Source organism: Anthonomus grandis, chromosome 3, assembly GCF_022605725.1.
Source record: "Anthonomus grandis grandis chromosome 3, icAntGran1.3, whole genome shotgun sequence".
Lineage (NCBI taxonomy): Eukaryota > Metazoa > Arthropoda > Insecta > Coleoptera > Curculionidae > Anthonomus > Anthonomus grandis.
In genome coordinates, this window is record NC_065548.1 from 9418820 (window position 1) to 9444108 (window position 25289).

The window sequence follows — 25289 nt, forward strand, 5'->3', positions numbered from 1 at the left end:
TGTGCTGTCGTCCGCCAACAAACTATTTTTTCTGTTTTTAATTAAAACTTTCAAACTAAAATAGCGACTTTTTATGAGGCGAACACACATCAATTTTTATGATTTTCCATTTGGCTCCTGGAAAATTGCATTTTTAAGTAGTGTATAACCTAAAAATAGCAACATTATATATAGGCTTTGTTGAGCAAATCCCTAATAATAACATATTTATTACAGCCCATTAAAACAGAAATAATTTCGATCAAAATTAGCTAAGTTTGAAGTTGTGTTAATAAAAAACTTCTCTTATGTGATTAGGGAGGTCTTACTTTATGGTTAGTTTGAAGGAGACCATAACTTCACTTCATTAATTTTTATTTATTACAAACATATCACAATACTTCAAAGCATTCAGTTTTAAATTAAGATTATCTGCTGCGAATAAAGCCAATTTTTCTAAATCACGGTTAATTTTATTGAGTTATAAGCATGCCTGGTATGTCAAAAGATAGATACACCTGAGAGTCGTCTGCGTATTAATGAAATTTAAAATATTATAGGCAGTCTTCCTTATCAGCCACATAAATAGAAAAAAGTAGTGGTCCCAATATAGAACCCTATGGGACCTCGGTAGTTAATGGCAAAAAATTTGAATATTCTACATCTGAATCTTTTCTTACTCGAACACAGTGACAGCGATCTTTAAGACAAGATTTAAAGAATGAAAACTCAGAGTACTGTAATTTAGTTAATAGTCATTTATGAACTATGGTAGCAAAGTACAGCAAGGTTAAACACGTTATTTCTGTAATATAGTTTTTAGCTCTGATGTCATTAATCATGCCCAAAAGACTGAAACCTGATTGACGGTCTGGGATTATTTTTAACTTATAGACATACTCCGAAATTTCATTATAAAATATATGATGATAATTTTTGAAACCACTGGTGAAATGCTAGTAGGTCTAATATCTTTAAAATCTTGAGGAGATGGAACTTTAGGCAAGGGGACAATAATAGCTTTCTTTCATTTAATTGGAAAACTATTTTGCAAAATAAAACACTTAATAATAATTACCAAAGGTTCAGGCAGTAAGGAAAGGCATATCCTAAGATCTTTAATAGAAATTCCATCAATTCCTACCGCATTAGTTCCAATATTTTTTATAATATTTATTGCTTTATCTCTTTATTTATTATTTTTATGTTCTTCCTGCTTTTCCATATTTTTTTTAATTGTTAAGTAGAAATTGATTTTTTATTAGATGTTAGTTTTTTAATAGCCATGGAGTTTAAAAAAAAGAATTTAAGTCTTCTGCTTTATTTAATTTATCAAGTGAATAGCTGGTTATATTTTTTTATTTATTTTTTTAGCATTATTCCAAAATTCTTTTTCTCTTTTTAATGACATTTGTTAAAAGTCAGCTAATTTTTTCCTATTTGTTGCATGTTTAGTTAAATTTTTTAACACTCTGTAATAATAGAGACTACCTTTGGTCTTCACATATTTGGAACACATCTTCTTCTCGAACATGGGACACCAATTTCAGCGTTTTCCTCAAAAAAAAAATAAAATAAAGAAATTTGCCTTTGAATTTGAAATAATATTTACCCTCCACGGACAAAAAACCCATATAGGTCTAGAGTACTAGTCTAATATATTTGATTAATGATATTTGAAAGAATGCAGAAAATAAAAATATTACATGTTTGGTCTGCTAGACTTTAAGTCAATAAATGCTTTTAGTAAAATTTAAATATTTTGGCCTGCCAGGAAATTTTATATATTTTCCTTCATCGTATCTTAAAAAACGCTCTCACTATGTTGCGGTTTATAATAATGATAATAATGAAATTATAAATAACGTTTACATATCACAGGGTTTTACTTTAGGTCCACTATTCCTTTCGATATATGTGGCAGATATGTATGCTTGTATACAATATTGTAAACTGCAACAGTATGCAGACGATTCACAGATTTATTATTTAGCTTTTTCCGAATATGAGCTACACGCTGCAGAAACTAAGTTTATTAAAGATGTAGATGGTAACAATACATTGCTAAAAAGTCACAACTTAAAATTAAAACCTTAAATCTTAAGAATAAAGCAGAAAATTCAAAGGATATCAGAAAATTTTGTAGCCAAAATAAATAATAGACCTCAACCAATCATTGAAATTAAGAATCTGGGTGTCACTTTGCACTGTGAACTGTCATTTCAAGCATCAGCTTATATAAGATTAAGAAGACTACAAAACGTTAAAACTCTTATACTACCAAAAACAAAGTATTTTTTATGCAACAGTTTAGTTTTATTGATTATGGACTATGTGGATGTGGTTTATGGTAGTCCTTTGACAGCAAACTCGGCAGAATCGATCCAAAAATTACAAATCTTGTTTACGATTTTCATCTGATATTTGAGCGTACAGAGAACACATTATTATTATACACACTGTATTCCAGTTTTCAAGTCTCCTTCTTTCTTGGTTTCAGAAATATCAAAATCAAATCAAATTAAAATACTTTTATTTGCCTAAATAAACACAAATATATATACATAAGTACAGTGAGCAACTAAAGAATTGCTTATGAGACAAATTAGGAAAATATCGCAATTATAAAACCGATGCACAGACTCGTAGAAACGACACTGAACAGTCACGAAATGTTGGCGTACCTCGGTATGATGCCAACCTTCTAAATACTAAAAACGTATTTATCAAAAAAGAAAATAAAATATATATATATATATTATGTGTATATATGTATATCTTTGAATATATGTACTACATATTTATACTTACACTTCAACAAATCTTATGCATCATCACTCTGTTTAAAAATTTTTAATTATGTGGTATTTCAATCCAGAATTTAACACCTTTAAAAATTGAGGACTTTTGAAAACTTGATGTCCTAAATTGTGGCATAGAAAACTTATTTAAATACCGTGTATTGTGAATGTGTTGAGTTCGGTAAAATAACCTGTGTAGATATGTCGGTTGACCTGTGTTTAAAATCTTATATATAAAAGTCGTTCAGCAATATTTTCATCTGTTTTTCATTGCTAGAATGGAAAGTTTGTTTATATGAGGACTTAGTATTCTAATAAAATCTGGGCACATCTATTTAGGTGGTTAAAATTTAAAAAAAAATAAATAAAAATTAGCCTAGGAAGTTAAAGGGTAAAAAAAATTGACACTTTAAGGGACAAAATGACAATATCAATAAAATGAAAGAGAAATATTTAAAACACAGTTTAAAATCTCTTAGTTTTTTAATAATTATTAGATTCCTATTTCAGCGGTATCTTTAAAATTAAAAGAAAAAATAAGAAATTAGTCTTGGAAAATTTTAAAAACTGCTTTAAAAAATTAACATTTCAAGGGTCAAAATGCCCATATTTCTAAAACCAAGGAAGAGAAAAATAATTTGATAATTGGAACACAGATTAAAACCATTGGGCACCTGTTTAAAATTTTTTCCAAATATTTTTAAAAGTAGAGAATTTGGCCTTGGAAGTTGAAAAAAATTACTAAAAAGAAAATTAAGACTCCAAGGGACAAAACACCGATAATTTTTAAATCAAGAAAGAGACAAATTCCGAAATTGCAACACAGTTGCTAATAAAATCACTGAACGCGTATTTGGACATTCACAATATGGCAACAGTCCTTGTAGAAGTTTGCAGTTGGCCAAATTCCAGGATTTCCAGACCAAATTCTATTTTGTAAAATAAATAAGTTTTTCAATAAATATTTTTATATCCCACTTTCCAAGAAGATTTTCTAATTTTCAGGTTCTTAAAATCAACAGATTGCCTGGCAAGTGTTCTGCTAGCAAAAGAATAATTTTCCATAAAAGAAAATTTCCGATATTCTGGAAAAAGCACAAGATCAAGCAGACTTCTCTTTGTTCGAGAGCTTTAGAAATAAATAATTGATCACTAGGAAGAGTTTTTGGAATAAATACATTTTCCATGCAGTTAGAATCTTGGTCTTTACCTTCTTCCAGGAATTTTTGCAGGAATTCCATAAACATTATTTCCTTCAAAACCCTGGAAGAAGTAAACAATTTTGATTTTCCATGAAGACTTCAGATCGTTCAACTGTATGTATTTTTTTCAGGCAAGTATACCAGGGAGATTTGTTTCTGAAGTTCAGTATAGAGAAACAGCCACTGTTAAACTATATTCTGATAACATAAATGACTGTACTAATCATATAGAAAAAACCACAATAATAATCCACAACCCATTGGACTTTTTTGAATAAATACATTTTCTGGGCAGTTACCATCCCGGTATTCCACTTCTTCCAGGCATTTATGCTAAAAATAATACATCCCATAAAGTTAAACGTTGTTTCCCTCAAAATCCTGGAAGAAGAAAACAATATCGGTTTCCATGAATATTCCAGACCGTTCAAATGTAAGTATTTTTTCCAGGCACGTATATGAAATATATTTCTTTTTATGAAGTTCATTAAAAACGTCTTTACCCCAGAAAAGCGAAAGAGAGAGAGAGGAAGAAAGCTCAGAAGACACCTTTTAAGAGAGAAAGAGTGACAACTGCTGTCAAAACATGATAACATAAATGTTTAAGCTGATGTATGAAATCAAGAAAGTGCGACATTTGAAAATTGGAACACAACCTTCTCTTTATAAAATCGTTTGATACCTATTTCGGCGTTTCCTTCAAAAAAATATTTAAAATGTAGAAATTAGTCTTGGAACTTGAAAAAAAAATTTTAAAAAGAAATTGACATCCCGAGGAACAAAATGCCCATATCTCTGAAACCAAGAAAAAGAGACATTTGAAAATTCAAACACTGCTTCTTCTTACAAAATCATTGATTACAGTTTTGAGGTTTTTTCAAAAATATGTAAATGTGGAGAAATTATCCTTTGAAGTGCAAAAAAAAATATTGAAAAATAATTAAATTTTAAACGACAAAATTCTCATATCTCTAAAACTAAGGAAAAGAAAGATTTGATAATTACAAAGGAGAGTTTACGCTGATTTGGTGGTCTGATATAAATTGGTGAATGGTCAGTTAAACTGTCCTGAACTCCTTGGTGCAATATCTTTCAATATACCATCTAGGAATTTTAGGCATAATAAATTATTCTCACTACAATTTCATAGCAATAATTATGCATCCCACTCTCATATTGAACGAACACTAAATCTTTTATTTATTCTAATGAAGTTTAAATATTGGGCATTGCTTTACCTAGTTTTAAGAGGCAAATTAAAAGTTTATTATTATTTCTATTATTATTACAATATTTTTGTTATTTCCATAACCTGGTTGTTATAATGTGGATTAGTGATTTGCTATTGATTAGTGTTCGATCTTAGTTAATAGTAAATGATTTGATATATTTTTACTTATTGTCAATTTTATTCAAATATTGGGCTAACATGGATTGTTATTTGTTATTGTTTTATTAGTTTATATTACTTGTTGGAATGTAGCAACATAACATATTAACTGTATTATTTTTGTTATGGAGTGTTAAATTGGGTGTTATGCTAAAATATTATTTTGTATTTGAATTTCTTTGTTTTGTAATGGGGTTGATCCCGTTAAAGAATAAATAATTGGAATACAGATTCTTCTAGTAAAATCATTGGACACCTATTTAAGGGTTTTTCGAACATTTTTTAAGAAGTGAAAAATCTAGCCTTGGAAGTTATTAAAAAAAATACTTCAAAGGACAAAAAAACATCTAGATCTTTAAACCCAAGAAAGAAACAGATGTGGAATACAGCTTCTTCTTATAAAATCTTTTGACTTGATTGAATTTCTGTTTCAGTGGTTTTGCATCAAAATTTAAAAAAAAGCTTTGAAAATGAAAATAAATGCTTAAAAAAAAATGACACTTTAAGGTATAAAAGGCCTCTAAAACCAAGAAAAAAAAGTTTGAAAATTGGAACACAGCATCTTGCTATAAGACCATTGGAGAACTATAACTAGAACCATTGGAGAGCCCAAAAAATAAACTAGAGAAATAAACCTTCGAAATTTGCAATATATTGATGAGTCCTTGTATAAATTTCCATTTGGCCAAATTCCAGTGCTTCCAGATCACATTTCGTTTCGTAGATAATTTTCCACAAATATCTATGTATCCCATTGACTGATAATTTTATTATTTTACTTAGTTCTTGAAATAAATTCAGAAAATACAGTTCTGAAATGCAGACTTATTTATGTTCCAGAGCTTTAGAAATAAATAATTTTTTCCAGACAGTTAAAAGTCACTGTTTTCAAGAGAAAACTCCTGTTAAGGAAACCATAACTTTTTTCAATTTAAATCATTCGAAACCCATAAAACTTTTTGGAATAAAGACATTTCCGGACAGGCATCCTGTTCTTCCACTTCTTCCAGGCATTTTTGCTAGGGTATAATGCATTCCATGAAGTTTAACATTACTGTTCTTAAAATCCTAAAAGAAGGTTTCCAAGAAGATTCCAGGCCGTTCAAATGTGATATTGTTTCCATGTAATTACATCAGAAAGATTTCTTTCTATGAAGTTCATGTCTTGACCTCAGAAAAGCGAATGAAAGAAAAGGAGAAAATTTAGGAGACACCTTTTAGAAGAGAGAAAGACAGCAACTGTCTACCATATTCTATATACATAAATGTATAAACTAATACTCTTATTTCAAAATTTAATCATTCTTATAGCAACCATTCCGTACAATACCGAGGTTTTTATTATATAAACAAAATTGCAAATTCTATAAATAACGCGTTTCCCGCTGGGTGGTATAACGAATAACTCATTTCTCTTACCTGATATTTGAGCCAAATTTAAAAAAAAAAACTGGAAAATTGCAAAGGTGTTTTACTACGAAATTACCTCACATCTCTGGCTGACGTGAAGGTACATCTTTACGTAACGCTACGCTATATCTATATTAATCCAGTTTGAGTATGTTTTATGGCTACTAATACAATGTTTTAGCTTTTAATGTCCCTGACTGGATTTCAACGACTGGATTTTATAAACGTTTTCAATTTTGTTTTTAGGTATTTGGTCACCAACAAACCAACAAACCCGCCGTCCTCAATCACCAACCAAACAGTATCAAAGTTCCCAAAATCAGTCGGCAGATCCGGTTTCGCCCGTATGGACGCCGAAAAGTGCCAATTCCAGTCCGACGGTCGAAAGGAAGGAGTTTCGGCCCGTCACGTTCCAGTCACCGGTGCCAAGTCGGAAAGTCAGAACACGGTCAGAGGTACGATTCTGCTATTCAAAAAATTGGTGAAATTTTCAAATTTCCTCTCATACATCCCCGTCTCATTTTTCCATTACTACCTGAACATACCTTACTAAATTAGCATCCAGATCTTCTGGAAATGAAGTTCTCATTAGCACTCTTTATAATGAACAAACTTAATTAACAAAATGTCTATTCTAGTCAGTATAGTCCTCTTGCCTCCCGAAGAACCTCTGTCTCCATCTCGGTTTGACTCGTTTCGTCTGCTCTCTCTTGGCAGCCTCCCGAGCCTCCAGCTCATCAATCAGCTGCTTCTGCTTTGCCCTGAAGGCCTCAACAGAATCCTCGGATTGCTGGTAAACCTTCAGCACTTCCCTCACGTCCTCCACCCCATTGTCAGCGATTGACTTAAGAAACATCACCAGGTCAAGCAGGGTGGTGTCGTCATCGTTTCCCTCCCATTTCTTAATACAAAACAAAATAATTATCCGCGTTAAACTTGTAACTCTTCAGATCGCAATCGATGCAGATGATCTTCGATAAAGGTCTGTTAAGGTTGCTGATGTCCTTTATGTGATTTCCGTTGGACCACTTGGTGGCATCCCTTACTAGTTTATAAGCAATGGTCTTATTGGTATCAATTGCCTCGATCAATGGGAATGCTGTATGCCCTTGTTCGCTTGTGTAAACGACGATTTGATATTGTTCATTGATGCTCGAGAGGAATAAATCTAATAAAGGGCGTTTTTTGAACCTCCAGCCGTTGCCATAGGACCAGTCTGGACGCACCAGGACGTCCGTATATTTCAAGACTAGTGTGTGTTTTTCTTTATATGAGGACTAAGTATTCTAATAAAATCTGTGCACACCCATTTAGGTGGTTAAAATTTTAAAAAAATAAATAAAATTAGCCTAGGAAGTCAAAGCGTAAAAAAATTGACACTTTAAGGGACAAAATGACAATATCAATAAAATGAAAGAGAAATATTTTAAACACAGTTTAAAATCTTAGTTTTTTTAAATATTTTGGAACACAGCTTCTTCTAGTAGAATTATTAGATTCCTATTTCAGCGGTATCTTTAAAATTAAAAGAAAAAATAACAAATTAGTCTTGGAAAATTTTAAAAAATGCTTTAAAAATTTGACATTCCAAGGGTCAAAATGCCCATATTTCTAAAATCAAGGAAGAGAAAAATTTGATAATTGGAACACAAATTATTTTAACTAAAACCATTGGATACTTGTTGAGGATTTTTTTACAAATATTTTTAAAAGTGGAGAATTTAACCATGTAAGTTGAAAAAATTACTAAAAAGAAAATTGAGACTCCAAGGGACAAAACGCCGATAATTTTTAAATCAAGAAAGAGACCCATCTCATTTCTCCATTACTACCTGAACATACCTTACTAAATTAGCATCCAGATCTTCTGGAAATGAAGTTCTCATTAGCACTCTTTATAATGAACAAACTTAATTAACAAAATGTCTATTCTAGTCAGTATAGTCCTCTTGCCTCCCGAAGAACCTCTGTCTCCATCTCGGTTTGACTCGTTTTGTCTGCTCTCTCTTGGCAGCTTCCCGAGCCTCCAGCTCATCAATCAGCTGCTTCTGCTTCGCCCTGAAGGCCCCAACAGGATCCTCGGATTGCTGGTAAACCTTCAGCACTTCCCTCACGTCCTCCACCCCATTGTCAGCGATTGACTTAAGAAACATCACCAGGTCAAGCAGGGTCGTGTCGTCATCGTTGCCCTCCCATTTCTTAATACAAAACAAATTCTCCGCGTTAAACTTGTAACTCTTCAGATCCCAATCGATGCAGATGATCTTCGATAAAGGTCTGTTAAGGTTGCTGATGTCCTTTATGTGATTTCCGTTGGACCACTTGGTGGCATCCCTTACTAGTTTATGGGCAATGGTCTTATTGGTATCAATTGCCTCGACGATTTCATATTGTTCATTGATGCTCGAGAGGAATAAGTCTAATAAAGGACGTTTTTTGAACCTCCAGCCATTGCCATAGCACCAGTCTGGATACAGCAGGACGTGCGTCAATTCCAAGACTAGTGTGTGTTTGTTTATATGAGGACTAAGTATTCTAATAAAATCTGTGCACACCCATTTAGGTGGTTAAAATTTTAAAAAAATAAATGAAAATTAGCCTAGGAAGTTAAAGGGTAAAAAAAATTGACACTTTAAGGGACAAAATGACAATATCAATAAAATGAAAGAGAAATATTTTAAACACAGTTTAAAATCTTAGTTTTTTTTAATATTTTGGATCACAGCTTCTTCTAGTAGAATTATTAGATTCCTATTTCAGCGGTATCTTTAAAATTAAAAGAAAAAATAAGAAATTAGCCTTGGAAAATGTTAAAAAATGCTTTAAAAATTTGACATTATAAGGGTCAAAATGCCCATATTTCTAAAATCAAGGAAAAGAAAAATTTGATAATTGGAACACAAATTATTTTAACTAAAACCATTGGATACTTGTTGAGGATTTTTTTACAAATATTTTTAAAAGTGGAGAATTTAACCATGTAAGTTGAAAAAATTACTAAAAAGAAAATTGAGACTCCAAGGGACAAAACGCCGATAATTTTTAAATCAAGAAAGAGACAATTTGGAAATTGCAACACAGCTTTTGCTAATAAAATCATTGAACACGTATTTGGAAATTCACAATACGGCACAGTCCTTGTAGAAATTTGCATTTGGCGAAATTCCAGGATTTCCAGACCAAATTCTATTTTGCAAAATAAATAAGTTTTTCCATAAATATTTTTATATCCCATTTTCCAAAAAGATTTTCTTATTTTCAGGTTCTTAAAATCAACAGATTGCCTAGCAAGTGTTCTGCTAGTAAAAGAATAATTTTCCATAAAAAAAATTCCCGATATTCTGGAAAAAGCAGAAGATCAAGCGGACTTCCCTGTGTTCAAAAGCTTTAGAAATAAATAATTGATTCCAAGGAAGACTTTTTGGAAAAAATACATTTTCCACGCAGTTAGATTTTCGGTATTTAACTTCTTCCAGGAATTTTTTCAAGATTCCTGTCATACACCCCCGTCTCATTTCTCCATAACTACCTTACTAAATTAGCATCCAGATCTCCTGGAAATGAAGTTCTCATTAGCACTCTTTATAATGAACAAACTTAATTAACAAAATGTCTATTCTAGTCAGTATAGTCCTCTTGCCTCCCGAAGAACCTCTGTCTCCATCTCGGTTTGACTCGTTTCGTCTGCTCTCTCTTGGCAGCCTCCCGAGCCTCCAGCTCATCAATCAGCTGCTTCTGCTTCGCTCTGAAGACCCCAACAGGATCCTCGGATTGCTGGTAAACCTTCAGCACTTCCCTCACGTCCTCCACCCCATTGTCAGCGATTGACTTAAGAAACATCACCAGGTCAAGCAGGGTGGTGTCGTCATCGTTTCCCTCCCATTTCTTAATACAAAACAAAACAATTCTCCGCGCTAAACTTGTAACTCTTCAGATCGCAATCGATGCAGATGATCTTCGATAAAGGTCTGTTAAGATTGCTGATGTCCTTTATGTGATTTCCGTTGGACCACTTGGTGGCATCCCTTACTAGTTTATGAGCAATGGTCTTATTGGTATCAATTGCCTCGATCAATGGGAATGCTGTATGCCCTTGTTCGCTTGTGTAAACGACGATTTCATATTGTTCATTGATGCTCGAGAGGAATAAATCTAATAAAGGGCGTTTTTTGAACCTCCAGCCGTTGCCATAGGACTAGTCTGGATCCACCAGGACGTCCGTATATTTCAAGACTAGTGTGTGTTTTTCTTTATATGAGGACTAAGTATTCTAATAAAATCTGTGCACACCTATTTAGGTGGTTAAAATTTAAAAAAAATAAATAAAATTAGCCTAGGAAGTCAAAGCGTAAAAAAAATTGACACTTTAAGGGACAAAATGACAATATCAATAAAATGAAAGAGAAATATTTTAAACACAGTTTAAAATCTTAGTTTTTTTTAATATTTTGGAACACAGCTTCTTCTAGTAGAATTATTAGATTCCTATTTCAGCGGTATCTTTAAAATTAAAAGAAAAAATTAGAAATTAGTCTTGGAAAATTTTAAAAAATGCTTTAAAAATTTGACATTCCAAGGGTCAAAATGCCCATATTTCTAAAATCAAGGAAGAGAAAAATTTGATAATTGGAACACAAATTATTTTAACTAAAACCATTGGATACTTGTTGAGGATTTTTTTACAAATATTTTTAAAAGTGGAGAATTTAACCATGTAAGTTGAAAAAATTACTAAAAAGAAAATTGAGACTCCAAGGGACAAAACGCCGATAATTTTTAAATCAAGAAAGAGACAATTTGGAAATTGCAACACAGCTTTTGCTAATAAAATCATTGAACACGTATTTGGAAATTCACAATACGGCACAGTCCTTGTAGAAATTTGCATTTGGCGAAATTCCAGGATTTCCAGACCAAATTCTATTTTGCAAAATAAATAAGTTTTTCCATAAATATTTTTATATCCCATTTTCCAAAAAGATTTTCTTATTTTCAGGTTCTTAAAATCAACAGATTGCCTAGCAAGTGTTCTGCTAGTAAAAGAATAATTTTCCATAAAAAAAATTCCCGATATTCTGGAAAAAGCAGAAGATCAAGCGGACTTCCCTGTGTTCAAAAGCTTTAGAAATAAATAATTGATTCCAAGGAAGACTTTTTGGAAAAAATACATTTTCCACGCAGTTAGATTTTCGGTATTTAACTTCTTCCAGGAATTTTTTCAAGATTCCTGTCATACACCCCCGTCTCATTTCTCCATAACTACCTTACTAAATTAGCATCCAGATCTCCTGGAAATGAAGTTCTCATTAGCACTCTTTATAATGAACAAACTTAATTAACAAAATGTCTATTCTAGTCAGTATAGTCCTCTTGCCTCCCGAAGAACCTCTGTCTCCATCTCGGTTTGACTCGTTTCGTCTGCTCTCTCTTGGCAGCCTCCCGAGCCTCCAGCTCATCAATCAGCTGCTTCTGCTTCGCTCTGAAGACCCCAACAGGATCCTCGGATTGCTGGTAAACCTTCAGCACTTCCCTCACGTCCTCCACCCCATTGTCAGCGATTGACTTAAGAAACATCACCAGGTCAAGCAGGGTGGTGTCGTCATCGTTTCCCTCCCATTTCTTAATACAAAACAAAACAATTCTCCGCGCTAAACTTGTAACTCTTCAGATCGCAATCGATGCAGATGATCTTCGATAAAGGTCTGTTAAGATTGCTGATGTCCTTTATGTGATTTCCGTTGGACCACTTGGTGGCATCCCTTACTAGTTTATGAGCAATGGTCTTATTGGTATCAATTGCCTCGATCAATGGGAATGCTGTATGCCCTTGTTCGCTTGTGTAAACGACGATTTCATATTGTTCATTGATGCTCGAGAGGAATAAATCTAATAAAGGGCGTTTTTTGAACCTCCAGCCGTTGCCATAGGACTAGTCTGGATCCACCAGGACGTCCGTATATTTCAAGACTAGTGTGTGTTTTTCTTTATATGAGGACTAAGTATTCTAATAAAATCTGTGCACACCTATTTAGGTGGTTAAAATTTAAAAAAAATAAATAAAATTAGCCTAGGAAGTCAAAGCGTAAAAAAAATTGACACTTTAAGGGACAAAATGACAATATCAATAAAATGAAAGAGAAATATTTTAAACACAGTTTAAAATCTTAGTTTTTTTTAATATTTTGGAACACAGCTTCTTCTAGTAGAATTATTAGATTCCTATTTCAGCGGTATCTTTAAAATTAAAAGAAAAAATTAGAAATTAGTCTTGGAAAATTTTAAAAAATGCTTTAAAAATTTGACATTCCAAGGGTCAAAATGCCCATATTTCTAAAGTCAAGGAAGAGAAAAATTTGATAATTGGAACACAAATTATTTTAACTAAAACCATTGGATACCTGTTGAAGGTTTTTTTACAAATATTTTTAAAAGTGGAGAATTTAACCATGTAAGTTGAAAAAATTACTAAAAAGAAAATTGAGACTCCAAGGAACAAAACGCCGATAATTTTTAAATCAAGAAAAAGACAATTTGGAAATTGCAACACAGCTTTTGCTAATAAAATTATTGAACACGTATTTAGAAATTCACAATATGGCACAGACCTTGTAGAAGTTTGCATATGGCCAAATTCCAGGATTTCCAGACCAAATTCTATTTTGCAACATAAATAAGTTTTTCCATAAATATTTTTATATCCCATTTTCCAAAAAGATTTTCTAATTTTCAGGTTCTTAAAATCAACAGATTGCCTGGCAAGTGTTCTGCTAGCAAAAGAATAATTTTCCATAAAAAAAAAATTCCCGTTATTCTGGAAAACAGCAGAAGATCAAGCGGACTTCCCTTTGTTCGAAAGCTTTAGAAATAAACAATTGATTCCAAGGAAGACTTTTTGGAAAAATACATTTTCCACGCAGTTAGATTTTCGGTATTTAACTTCTTCCAGGAATTTTTTCAAGATTCCTGTCATACACCCCCGTCTCATTTCTCCATAACTACCTTACTAAATTAGCATCCAGATCTCCTGGAAATGAAGTTCTCATTAGCACTCTTTATAATGAACAAACTTAATTAACAAAATGTCTATTCTAGTCCGTATAGTCCTCTTGCCTCCCGAAGAACCTCTGTCGCCATCTCGGTTTGACTCGTTTCGTCTGCTCTCTCTTGGCAGCTTCCCGAGCCTCCAGCTCATCAATCAGCTGCTTCTGCTTCGCCCTGAAGGCCCCAACAGGATCCTCGGATTGCTGGTAAACCTTCAGCACTTCTCTCACGTCCTCCACCCCATTGTCAGCGATTGACTTAAGAAACATCACCAGGTCAAGCAGGGTCGTGTCGTCATCGTTGCCCTCCCATTTCTTAATACAAAACAAATTCTCCGCGTTAAACTTGTAACTCTTCAGATCCCAATCGATGCAGATGATCTTCGATAAAGGTCTGTTAAGGTTGCTGATGTCCTTTATGTGATTTCCGTTGGACCACTTGGTGGCATCCCTTACTAGTTTATGAGCAATGGTCTTATTGGTATCAATTGCCTCGATCAATGGGAATGCTGTATGCCCTTGTTCGCTTGTGTAAACGACGATTTCATATTGTTCATTGATGCTCGAGAGGAATAAATCTAATAAAGGGCGTTTTTTGAACCTCCAGCCGTTGCCATAGGACCAGTATGGATGCACCAGGACGTCCGTCAATTCCAAGACTAGTATGTGTTTGTTTATATGAGGACTAAGTATTCTAATAAAATCTGTGCACACCCATTTAGGTAGTTAAAATTTAAAAAAAATAAATAAAATTAGCCTAGGAAGTTAAAGGGTAAAAAAAATTGACACTTTAAGGGACAAAATGACAATATCAATAAAATGAAAGAGAAATATTTTAAACATAGTTTAAAATCTTAGTTTTTTTTAATATTTTGGAACACAGCTTCTTCTAGTTGAATTATTAGATTCTTATTTCAGCGGTATCTTTAAAATTAAAAGAAAAAATAAAAAATTAAACTTGGAAAATTTTAAAAAATGCTTTAAAAAATTGACATTCCAAGGGTCAAAATGCCCATATTTCTAAAATCAAGGAAGAGAAAAATTTGATAATTGGAACACAAATTATTTTAACTAAAACCATTGGATACTTGTTGAGGATTTTTTTACAAATATTTTTAAAAGTGGAGAATTTAACCATGTAAGTTGAAAAAATTACTAAAAAGAAAATTGAGACTCCAAGGGACAAAACGCCGATAATTTTTAAATCAAGAAAGAGACAATTTGGAAATTGCAACACAGCTTTTGCTAATAAAATCATTGAACACGTATTTAGAAGTTCACAATACGGCACAGTCCTTGTAGAAATTTGCATATGGCCAAATTCCAGGATTTCCAGACCAAATTCTATTTTGCAAAATAAATAAGTTTTTCCATAAATATTTTTATATCCCATTTTCCAAAAAGATTTTCTAATTTTCAGGTTCTTAAAATCAACAGATTGCCTGGCAAGTGTTCTGCTAGCAAAAGAATAATTTTCCATAAAAAAAAATTCCTGATATTCTGGAAAAAGCAGAAGATCAAGCGGACTTCCCTTTGTTCGAATGCTTTAGAAATAAACAATTGATTCCAAGGAAGACTTTTTGGAAAAAATACATTTTCCACGCAGTTAGATTTTCGGTCTTTAACTTCTTCCAGGAATTTTTTCAAGATTCCGGTCATACACCCCCATCTCATTTCTCCATTACTACCTGAACATACCTTACTAAATTAGCATCCAGATCTTCTGGAAATGAAGTTCTCATTAGCACTCTTTATAATGAACAAACTTAATTAACAAAATGTCTATTCTAGTCATTATAGTCCTCTTGCCTCCCGAAGAACCTCTGTCTCCATCTCGGTGTGACTCGTTTCGTCTGCTCTCTCTTGGCAGCCTCCCGAGCCTCTAACTCGTCAATCAGCTGCTTCTGCTTCGCCCTGAAGGCCCCAACAGGATCCTCGGATTGCTGGTAAACCTTCAGCACTTCTCTCACGTCCTCCACCCCATTGTCAGCGATTGACTTAAGAAACATTACCAGGTCAAGCAGGGTCGTGTCGTCATCGTTGCCCTCCCATTTCTTAATACAAAACAAATTCTCCGCGTTAAACTTGTAACTCTTCAGATCCCAATCGATGCAGATGATCTTCGATAAAGGTCTGTTAAGGTTGCTGATGTCCTTTATGTGATTTCCGTTGGACCACTTGGTGGCATCCCTTACTAGTTTATGAGCAATGGTCTTATTGGTATCAATTGCCTCGATTAATGGGAATGCTGTATGCCCTTGTTCGCTTGTGTAAACGACGATTTCATATTGTTCATTGATGCTCGAGAGGAATAAGTCTAATAAAGGACGTTTTTTGAACCTCCAGCCGTTGCCATAGGACCAGTCTGGATGCACCAGGACGCCCGTCAGTTCCAAGACTAGTGTGTACTTGGGTTGGACGTAGGGGTGGTTCAAAGGGTCTGGAAGGAGGTTTTCTTTAGTGGGCCGCCTTAATAGGTTCATATAGAAGGTGAGTTCCCTAAGGGTGCGTAAGATGTATTCTTTGATCAATGGTCCTCCAGTGAATTCGTCCTGAATGACTTCGCCGTCGTCGTCAAGACATGGAGATCCTAGGATCATCGTTATAATAACTGCTAAGCCTATTAGGCTCAGGTTAAGTGCAATTTTTGCTACTGGAGTACGTAAAATTTTAGGTTTTTTGGTGGTCATAAGCTTCTGCAGTATAACTTTGAATTTTGAGGCTTCTTTTGAATAAGGTCTGCATGCGTGGTGCCTAGGAGATAAAGATTTTCTGGCATAATTAGGATGAATTATTGTTATTTTGGTGCAGGTTAGGGCTATAAAGGGATATCTTAGCATCTCAGTGGTTACATTGCATTGTGTTTTTAAAGTAAGTATTTATTTATTGTTAGTTTTCAATTTAGGTTGACACTTGACAGGTCCGGGGGTCACGGTCCAAAGTTGACCTGGAAAATTCAATATTCATTCTTATAATAATGATAATAAGAAATCGTATTTTATTAAAAAAAAATCTTCCAATAAATACAAAAATATTAAAAATATTTATAAAAAGGGCGAAGTCTAGCCTAAGGCTACTCAAACCTAACCCTAATAAATGAATTAATACTTAATGTTAATTAAATTATAAAGTAGAAAATCATTATTTGGCAAAAAATTACATTAAATTAAGAGACAGTTTTACCACTAACCAAAACTCTTTATTTTTACTCTCGACACGTGTTTCGATAAAGATGTTAGCATCTTCGGGAGAAAATTAAAACTCTGATTGTTGAGTTTTTGATTGAGTTTGAGATTGTGTTTCTCTAACTTCTCTCTTCTTCTATCGTTAGTGAAACACGTGTCGAGAGTAAAAATAATGAGTTTTGGTTAGTAGTAATACTGTCTCGTAATTTGAGCATCACACCAAAGGTTTCAACCATAGGACTATAAGGAATTACAGGTTTCAATCCTCGTTGTAATTATGTCGAAAAATAATATATTTAAATTTATTTCTTCTATTTATATCATGGATGTTTAAATTTATTTTTAGAGATTTAAATATGAATTTTGAATTAGTAGTTAACCATGCATAAAAACACCGAAATAATGAGTTCTATGCTTAGACATATTTAGCGAGTTCAGTTCATTATTCATCTGATTTTCTTGAATTAAAATTAGACGAATATATGTATTCTGCACCTTTTGAATACAATATAGTTAAAAGACGAGGGCCATAAATAAAATCAGCATAGTTAAAAGAGGAAAGTACAAGAGTTTCCCATAATATAGTATTTAACTTGGTACTTTAAAAGTATCTATTGGAATATAGTTGTTTAAGTGATATATATGACCTTTGTAGAAGTTGCTTAACGTGATCGGAAAATTTAAGCTGGAAAATTTAAGTCCAACACCCAGATTACGAGCAGAATTACAAAATGGTAATATTTGGTCGTCGATTTTGATTTTAATGTTATTTCCTTAATATTTTTTTGCCAAACAGCATAAGTTTTGATTTTGATGAATTCAGTTGAAGGTCGTGTTTTTTTAGAGGGAATTTTTAATCTTATCATAATATCAGAACATCTGGGTGTCATCAGCAAAAGCTTGTACTTTTCCAACTTGAAGAGAGCTTATAAGTTTAGACGTGTAAATAATAAAAAAAGGGGACCAAGGATTGAGCCCTGGGGTACTTCTGATAGTATGGCACTAGACTCTGAATACGCACCATTAACAATCTGTTTGAAAAATACAATGCAATGAGTCGACGTCGAAACCGTAATATCTTAGCTTTGCCAACAAGAGTCGATGATTTATTATCTCAAACGCCTTGGAGTAATCTAAGAATACAAGAATACTTTCAAGTCCATGATCCAAGTCCAATTATATCATCAGTTACCACAGCCAAGGCGGAGGATGTGGAATAACCTTTACGAAACCTGTTTTGCAATTCTGAAATCATACCATTATAATTTAAATATGAGTACATCTAGGTGTATAAAATTTTCTCCATAATTTTAGAAAGGCCATGCAAAATTGCTATAATGCGCAAGTCATTAAAGGTTTCTAGTTTTTTTGATTTTGGTAATGGTAGTCACTATTGCAGTTTTCCAATTTTGAGGATCAATAAATGGATTACAATATATTAACATAGCGTGATTTTATCTGTGCCGCAAGCATTAGTTTTCATGTTTTGTTTTATGAACATGATAGTTTTGTCACAGTCAGTAGACCTGTTGGTAAAAAATTATGAAAAATGGCACTTTGTTAAATTTGGATCTGTTAAGTTAGGTGGTAAAGTCCAGTTCAGAGATCTATTAGAATCTTTGATGTGCCGCGAATAGTCCGTGTGCCGGTGTTGCTTGTATTGTCACACGGCACGCATATTTAAATCGCAAAATTTTATGTAGTAAGAGTCATATAGTAATATTCTAGCATAAGCGATATTTAATCATTCTATTAAATAATTAAATATTTTAATTTTTTTTTTAATTTATACATTTGATTACTAAAATTTGACTACAGACGCCCACGTACTATTTTGTTAGACGTCTGACCTCAGACCGGCCACTCAAGCGTGAAAACTTGCTCAGGTCTTTATAAAGTTAGAAATTCAGGATAGTTGATACTAAGATAAATATTTAATTTAAAGATAAGATTTAAGGACGCAAAAAGCAAAACCGACAAAACCCATTAAATAATAACCTCACATGACCTCCCTCCCAACTATTAAAGGTGATAGACCCATCCAGCAGAACTATTTTAAACTTTTAATTTTATCCTTGAAGATCTCTTTAAAAACACGACAAAAGTAATAAAAAACAGCCCAAAAATTTATTTGGGTACGGCCCCGTAATCGTCAAAATCAGTGGGATAGAGAGAGATACACAATCACTTGCACAGCCTAAAGTAGGAATCGCCAAAACGCCGGTGGTTTATCTTTGTTTAATAGACTGGCTAAAAAGAGATGAGAAGTCTGTGAGTTCTGGGAGTCTTTAAAATGTTTTGTAGGATGCTTGGATTTTAGTCCGCGGTCAATTTTTTAATATTATTTTCTTGTGATATTATTTTGTTTCTAAAAATTGACATTTTCGAAAGAAAAATAAAAAATAGTGCAAAACATGGGGTTTTACGTATATTTAAAATAATTCCATAGATAAATTATATAAAATTTTGCCATTTAAACATGTATATCATGCGACAATAAATACGACATTGCCGCACGGACTATTTAGTGCGGCATCGGCGACACATCAAAGATTCTAATAGATCTCTGAACTGGACTTTAACTTGCTATCATTTGAGTTTAGGACATTTAGCGATCTTAGTGCTGACTATGTTTTTTTATGTTTTTCTGCCCAGAAATAAAATTAAGATACGCCTTTTTTTTGGGTTTCCGTACAGAAACTTTGAATAATGAAGCTCCTTGTATCAGTTCTAATTTTGACGTTCTATCCATAATAACACAGAAACATACTAGGAACATACCAGAAATATTTACTTGCGACAATAGAAACATGTCAGTAATGACCCTCCTTCCTTACAGTTGTACCAGAAATGTTTCTGGCATCGACCATGTGACCTTTTTCAACGTCTGTATGACATCTTATGTGGGATGTTTCTACGATATTTTAGAATATCGTACGTTTCTTTAGTACGTGATATAGTTACCGTGGAAATATACCACAAATGTTTCATTTAAAACATTAACACCAATATTTTTGATTTAGATCTTATTAAAATAAAAATCAATATTTAGTTAATCACATTAAATGTATTTTATACATAGTTTTGTAATATATAACACATAACAAAAATTGAACATATCTTACATAAATGTATTTAATTTTTTATATCTTAGAGCTAGAGGTAACAGAAGGTTTTACCTACCTGCAGAAGCAATAGACCCCTTATAACTAGGTTAATAAAACTGCAACTAATGTCATTCATAAACACGAAAATAAATAGACAGGAAATTAAACCGTTGAAATCCGAAATATTAAACCACAGATTAATACTTCTATTCTATAATTTTTCTTCTATATTCTTCTGATATTAAACCGCATTAAAAGTATTAGAACACATTTGCACCACGTTGTCACGTCACACTGTCACACTAACAAAAACTCAAATGCGTCCAAGAGAGTGAAAACGGTCACTGCACCTAGTGCTGCCAACGTAAATCTGCTGTCTTTTAGTTTCTAACCAATAATTAAAAAATAACTATGTCACTTCTATGGCGGTTAATTTAAATACGTAATTTAAATAATATTGAGATAGTTTTGTAATATGTCTGTAGAGATTTAAACGAAATGTTGCGCTGAAGTGGTAGTATATTATATTTTTGTTTATGATTTGTCGACGACACTCAATAATTTTAAATATCTACTTAAAAAAACTCAATATTTAATAGTTAGTTTGAATAGTGTAAAATGATCCTTTTTTATGAATGGCAAATTTTTCATTCTTCTTCATTGACAATTTCCGTGATACAGGCACTAGTACGTAAAAAGTGAAGCTTTATAAACCCTGGAAAGTGAGTACGCACGGTAGAAAAAATTATTTATTTACTGTATATTATATAATAATAATAATAATAATTCGTTTATTAGGACCAACAATATTAACCAAAAATACAGAAATTTCAATGCAATATGTCCTAAAAGGCTCCTCAGACACCTTACAATAGAAGTGTTGTAAGGCACTGCTTAAGCCCAAACACAAATAAATTAAAACTTTTACATTTTTAAATATTTAGAATCTAAGGTAATCATTACAAAATAAGGTAGAGTAACAAAATTGAAATAAACATAATTAAAAATAAATGCAAAATACAAAAATACATAATGGCCAAAGCAAACACATAATTTAAAATCATAGAACCATAAAATACTTAGAATAAATTTAAAATGTAAAACAGAAATACAGAGATATAAATAGAAACACAAAGCAAAAACAGCAAACAAAAACACAAGAAATCGAAAAAAAAATACAATAACTCAACACGTAATTTAAAAACCGTTTTTCAAGAAATCACAGCTATTTAAGAGATCCAGTTAGACAAGCTTACCCCTATAATTCAGTTAGAGCCTATTTGTTCAACAATCAGAATTTGTTTAAGTCGTTTTTTAAAGTTCAACAGCGAAGTGTTTGAAAATGACGGTGAAAATAGGTTTATAGTTTTAGCCGCACAATATGAAAATGATCTTTTAAATATTTCTTTTCGATGTCTAGGTATGGACACTTTATCATTAAAACGCAATGGTCGATTACAAGCATCAACTCTAAATTCAAGTTTCTCAAAAAGATATCCTGGTTTTTTTGTTTTAAGAATTTTAAAGCAAACTGTATTCATGTGTAGTTTTCTACGATTGTACATGTTAAGCCATTTTGATTTACGTGAAAACGGTGAAATGTGTTCGTGTCTACGGACGCCATAAATTAAACGTAAACATGAATTTTGTACTTCTTGAATCCTTCTAGATTCAAAACTATCAAGACAAGGCCCATAAATAACATCACAGTGATTGAAATGGCTTAGCACTAACGAATCACATAGCAATAATTTAATATCTTTTTGTAAAAAATGACGACTAGAATAAATAAGACGGAGAGTTGAATAAGCTTTTTTCAATTTTGAAGTTATATGTTCCCGAAACCGCAAATCACTATCTATTTCCAATCCCAAACTCTTGGCATGTTTTACACAAGGTATATTCACATTGTCAATTTTAAGACTTAGGCGCTCCTGGGCAACTTTTTTTGACACTTCATTACCAAAAATAATAAAATTTGATTTGGCAGGATTAATTTTTAAATTATGATCAGCGGAGGTTTGACAAACTCTCTGAAGGTCAAGGTTTATATTCTCGTTAGCAATGTCGACTTCACTTATATTAAAAGAATAGTAGAGCTGAGTATCATCAGCGTAAAGATGGTAATTGCAAAACTGAAGACTGTCAATAAAATTACAAGTATAAATTGTATAAAGGAGAGGACCCAATATGCTTCCTTGTAGTACCCCAGCAATAACTTGAAGACAGTCAGAAAGCTTGTCCCGATACATAACCTGCTGTGATCTATTTGCAAGGTATGATCTAATAAGCCGTGCAGATGACATACTAAAACTAATGTAATGCAAAATTGATATGAGAATATGATGATTTACCATATCAAAAGCCTTACTATAGTCCAAAAGGATTAAAGCACTTGTTTTCCCGTCATCAACCGACTTAATCAGATCATCTGTAACAGCTGCCATTGCGGAGGAGCAGCCAAATCCTGGGCGAAAACCAGATTGCTTTGAAGGAATGATATCAAACTCACCAATAAATGCTCTCACTTGACCCTCAAGTACCTTTTCGAAGATCCTCGACAGGGCCGGAAGAATGCTTATAGAACGCAAATGATTAAATTCAGTTGGTTCATTAACTTTAGGTAAGGGAATTATATATGCATGCTTCCAACGCTGTGGAAAATAGCCAATTTCAATGCAGACATTAATAATATGCGTGATGTAAGGAATAATACGAGGGCAACAAAATTGAATTAGGTGGGCATTTATTTGATCAGACCCAAAAGCTTTGCTTTTAATGTCATATATAATTTTAGTGACTTCTGCCTCTACTACCGGTTCAAAAGTTAATATATTTGTTATACCTTCCTTAATGTGAGTACTATAAAAGTGAATTAGATCATTATTTAACGGATGAGTAACCTGTGTTGGATTAGCAAAAAACGAATTTATATTGTTTAGGTTTTCAGTTAAATGTTTAGGAATTCTATTATTATTCTTTGATCTTGTTAAATTAAGTTTCTGCAGCTCTGCCCATTTTTCCTTCACAGTTGAAATTAAAAATTTATCCCTCAAATAAGCCCTCTTCTCAGCTCTTATAGCCCATGTTGTATAATTTCTCAATTCTTTGTAATAAGAAAAATGTGCTGGTAATTTTGATTTTTTATAACGTCTTAAGGCAGTGTTACGTAGGTTCTGTAGGAGTTTAATATTTTCAGTTATCCATGACGCATAATTTTGTTTATTGCTAGTTTTAAAGGTTTTTATGGGAGCATGTATATCAAAAAGGTTTAAAATAAGAGAATTCAGATATTCTAACTTATCATCTACGTTTGACATATATAAAATTTCTTCCCAAGGACATATAGACAAATCACGACTAAAATCATTTAAATTAATATTCTTTAAAGGTCTATACTTAATAGTTCTCGACTCACATGCTTCTTTTGGAGTATTTATTTCTAAATAGGTGGCAAAATGATCAGCAATCTGAACTGTACTAACGCCAGAAGATTTAACAATTTTTGAATTACAAAATATAAGATCAATTAGAGATGCAGAGCGGTTAGTAATTCTAGTAGGTTCGTTTATAACTTGCGTTAATTCAAACACTTCTGCTATATTTTCCAGCTTTTTTGTATTATTAGAAGCCCGAAGCAAATTAATATTAAAGTCTCCAAAACATATAATATTTTCGTATTGAGAATAGAGGTTCGACATGCTGTTTTCAAAAAAGTCCAAGAAATCACCAATGTTACCATTTGGAGGTCTGTATATTATTCCAAGTAGATACACTATATTAGAATATCTAACTTCAACCCACATAAATTCAACAAATACAAAATCGCCGGAATTCAGAATTTTATATTTTATGCGTTCTCCAACATAGAGAGCAACGCCACCACCCCTACGATTATCTGTTCGATTATGTGAGATAAAAGTAAACTTGTCAATACCTATGATGTTTTTATCAAAATTCTGTGCAAGCCACGTTTCAGTCAAACCAACTATATGAAATCCCGTGTTTTGAATAAACTCTTTAAAATCAGTAAAATTTGCCACTAGGGATCGAATATTTAAATGACAAATATTAAATGCCATTGATTAAAATAAGTCATTAATAGTAAAATAAATAAAAATGAATTGACATATAACAAACAGTGTTTAAAATAAAACTACTTACACAAAAATACTAATAAAATAATTTAGGACTACCTATCTAAGCCTTTCCTTGACAAGACGTAGAGTTTGTTCTACTATATATAATATAGGCAAAGCATTATTATTTCTGCTTGCAGATTTTTCCTGTTTTTTTTTTAAATATACCTTACAATCCTGTGATGTTAAACATATTGATTTTTTATTTTATGACAGCTAAAACTTTCCCATCAAAACATACGTGCAAAAATGAATTGGTAAAATGTGTATAGAACATCGTATGCTTAGAACATTGAAAGGCCTTTCAATGTTCTAAGATCGTATGAGAATCATACCAGCAATATTGATTACAACCATGATTACCATCAGTTATTTCTGAAAATCACCTCTTTCTATCATTCTCCAACTTCCAAATATCTCCTCTCCTTCTTCCACTTCTACTATAAAAATAAACTTTGTCATTTTCATTCAGACAGTGGCAACTCCAGAATCTACAGTCTCTGAACCCCCCTGGAAACTCCTGACAGAAGGTCGCAGCGCCACCGATTTGTCATCTATGGTGGACAAACGGTTGCCTACCAGCCAATCTACGCCCGGAAGTCTCTTTGCCGGAAGTCCGAGTTTACCACGTGCGCAGAATCCCACTGTGACACTTTTGCAAAAAGCCCGCGGTATATAACTCTTTTAAATATCTAAATTTATTGATAAAAATTGTTTTATTTTTAGAGGGTCAATTGCCGAAAGGAGCGCAGTATTTAGAGCAGGATAGGAAGTTGCCGAACGACAGGCCGCCCATCAAATACCCCGGTGAAGTTCGTAAGTGAATATAATTCTCGGTTTAAGTTCAATTTATTGGGAAGTCTGTTTTTTTTTTAGTGTATAATATCAAAAACGAATACACGAGCGAATCAGAGAGCGAAAAACCGAAGAAAATGGCCGATCTGACCCCCAGGAAGTTCGAAGGTGTGGGGCCAGTGACCAAAGATGGAATGCCGTTAATTTTAAGATCTGTGAGTAGTTTTTTAAGAGCTATTGT

General features: G+C 32.8%; 2 protein-coding genes across 18 annotated transcripts in view; one reads left to right on the top strand and one right to left on the bottom strand.

Annotated features, from left to right (window-relative positions):
* Positions 1 to 25289, top strand: part of LOC126733927 (uncharacterized) — a 184803-nt gene that overhangs the window by 91572 nt on the left and 67942 nt on the right. For all 17 annotated transcript variants that reach the window (XM_050437412.1, XM_050437411.1, XM_050437396.1 and 14 more), the window contains 4 exons: positions 7029 to 7237; positions 24726 to 24924; positions 24980 to 25069; positions 25130 to 25263. In XM_050437412.1, coding sequence (XP_050293369.1) covers positions 7029 to 7237; positions 24726 to 24924; positions 24980 to 25069; positions 25130 to 25263 — 632 coding nt within the window. The remainder of the gene's footprint in view (positions 1 to 7028; positions 7238 to 24725; positions 24925 to 24979; positions 25070 to 25129; positions 25264 to 25289) is intronic.
* LOC126733930 (mitochondrial import inner membrane translocase subunit TIM50-C-like) lies at positions 15558 to 16748 on the bottom strand. Its single transcript, XM_050437417.1, has one exon. It carries the CDS (start codon positions 16660 to 16662, stop codon positions 15610 to 15612), a length of 1053 nt encoding a protein of 350 aa, XP_050293374.1. The 5' UTR covers positions 16663 to 16748; the 3' UTR covers positions 15558 to 15609.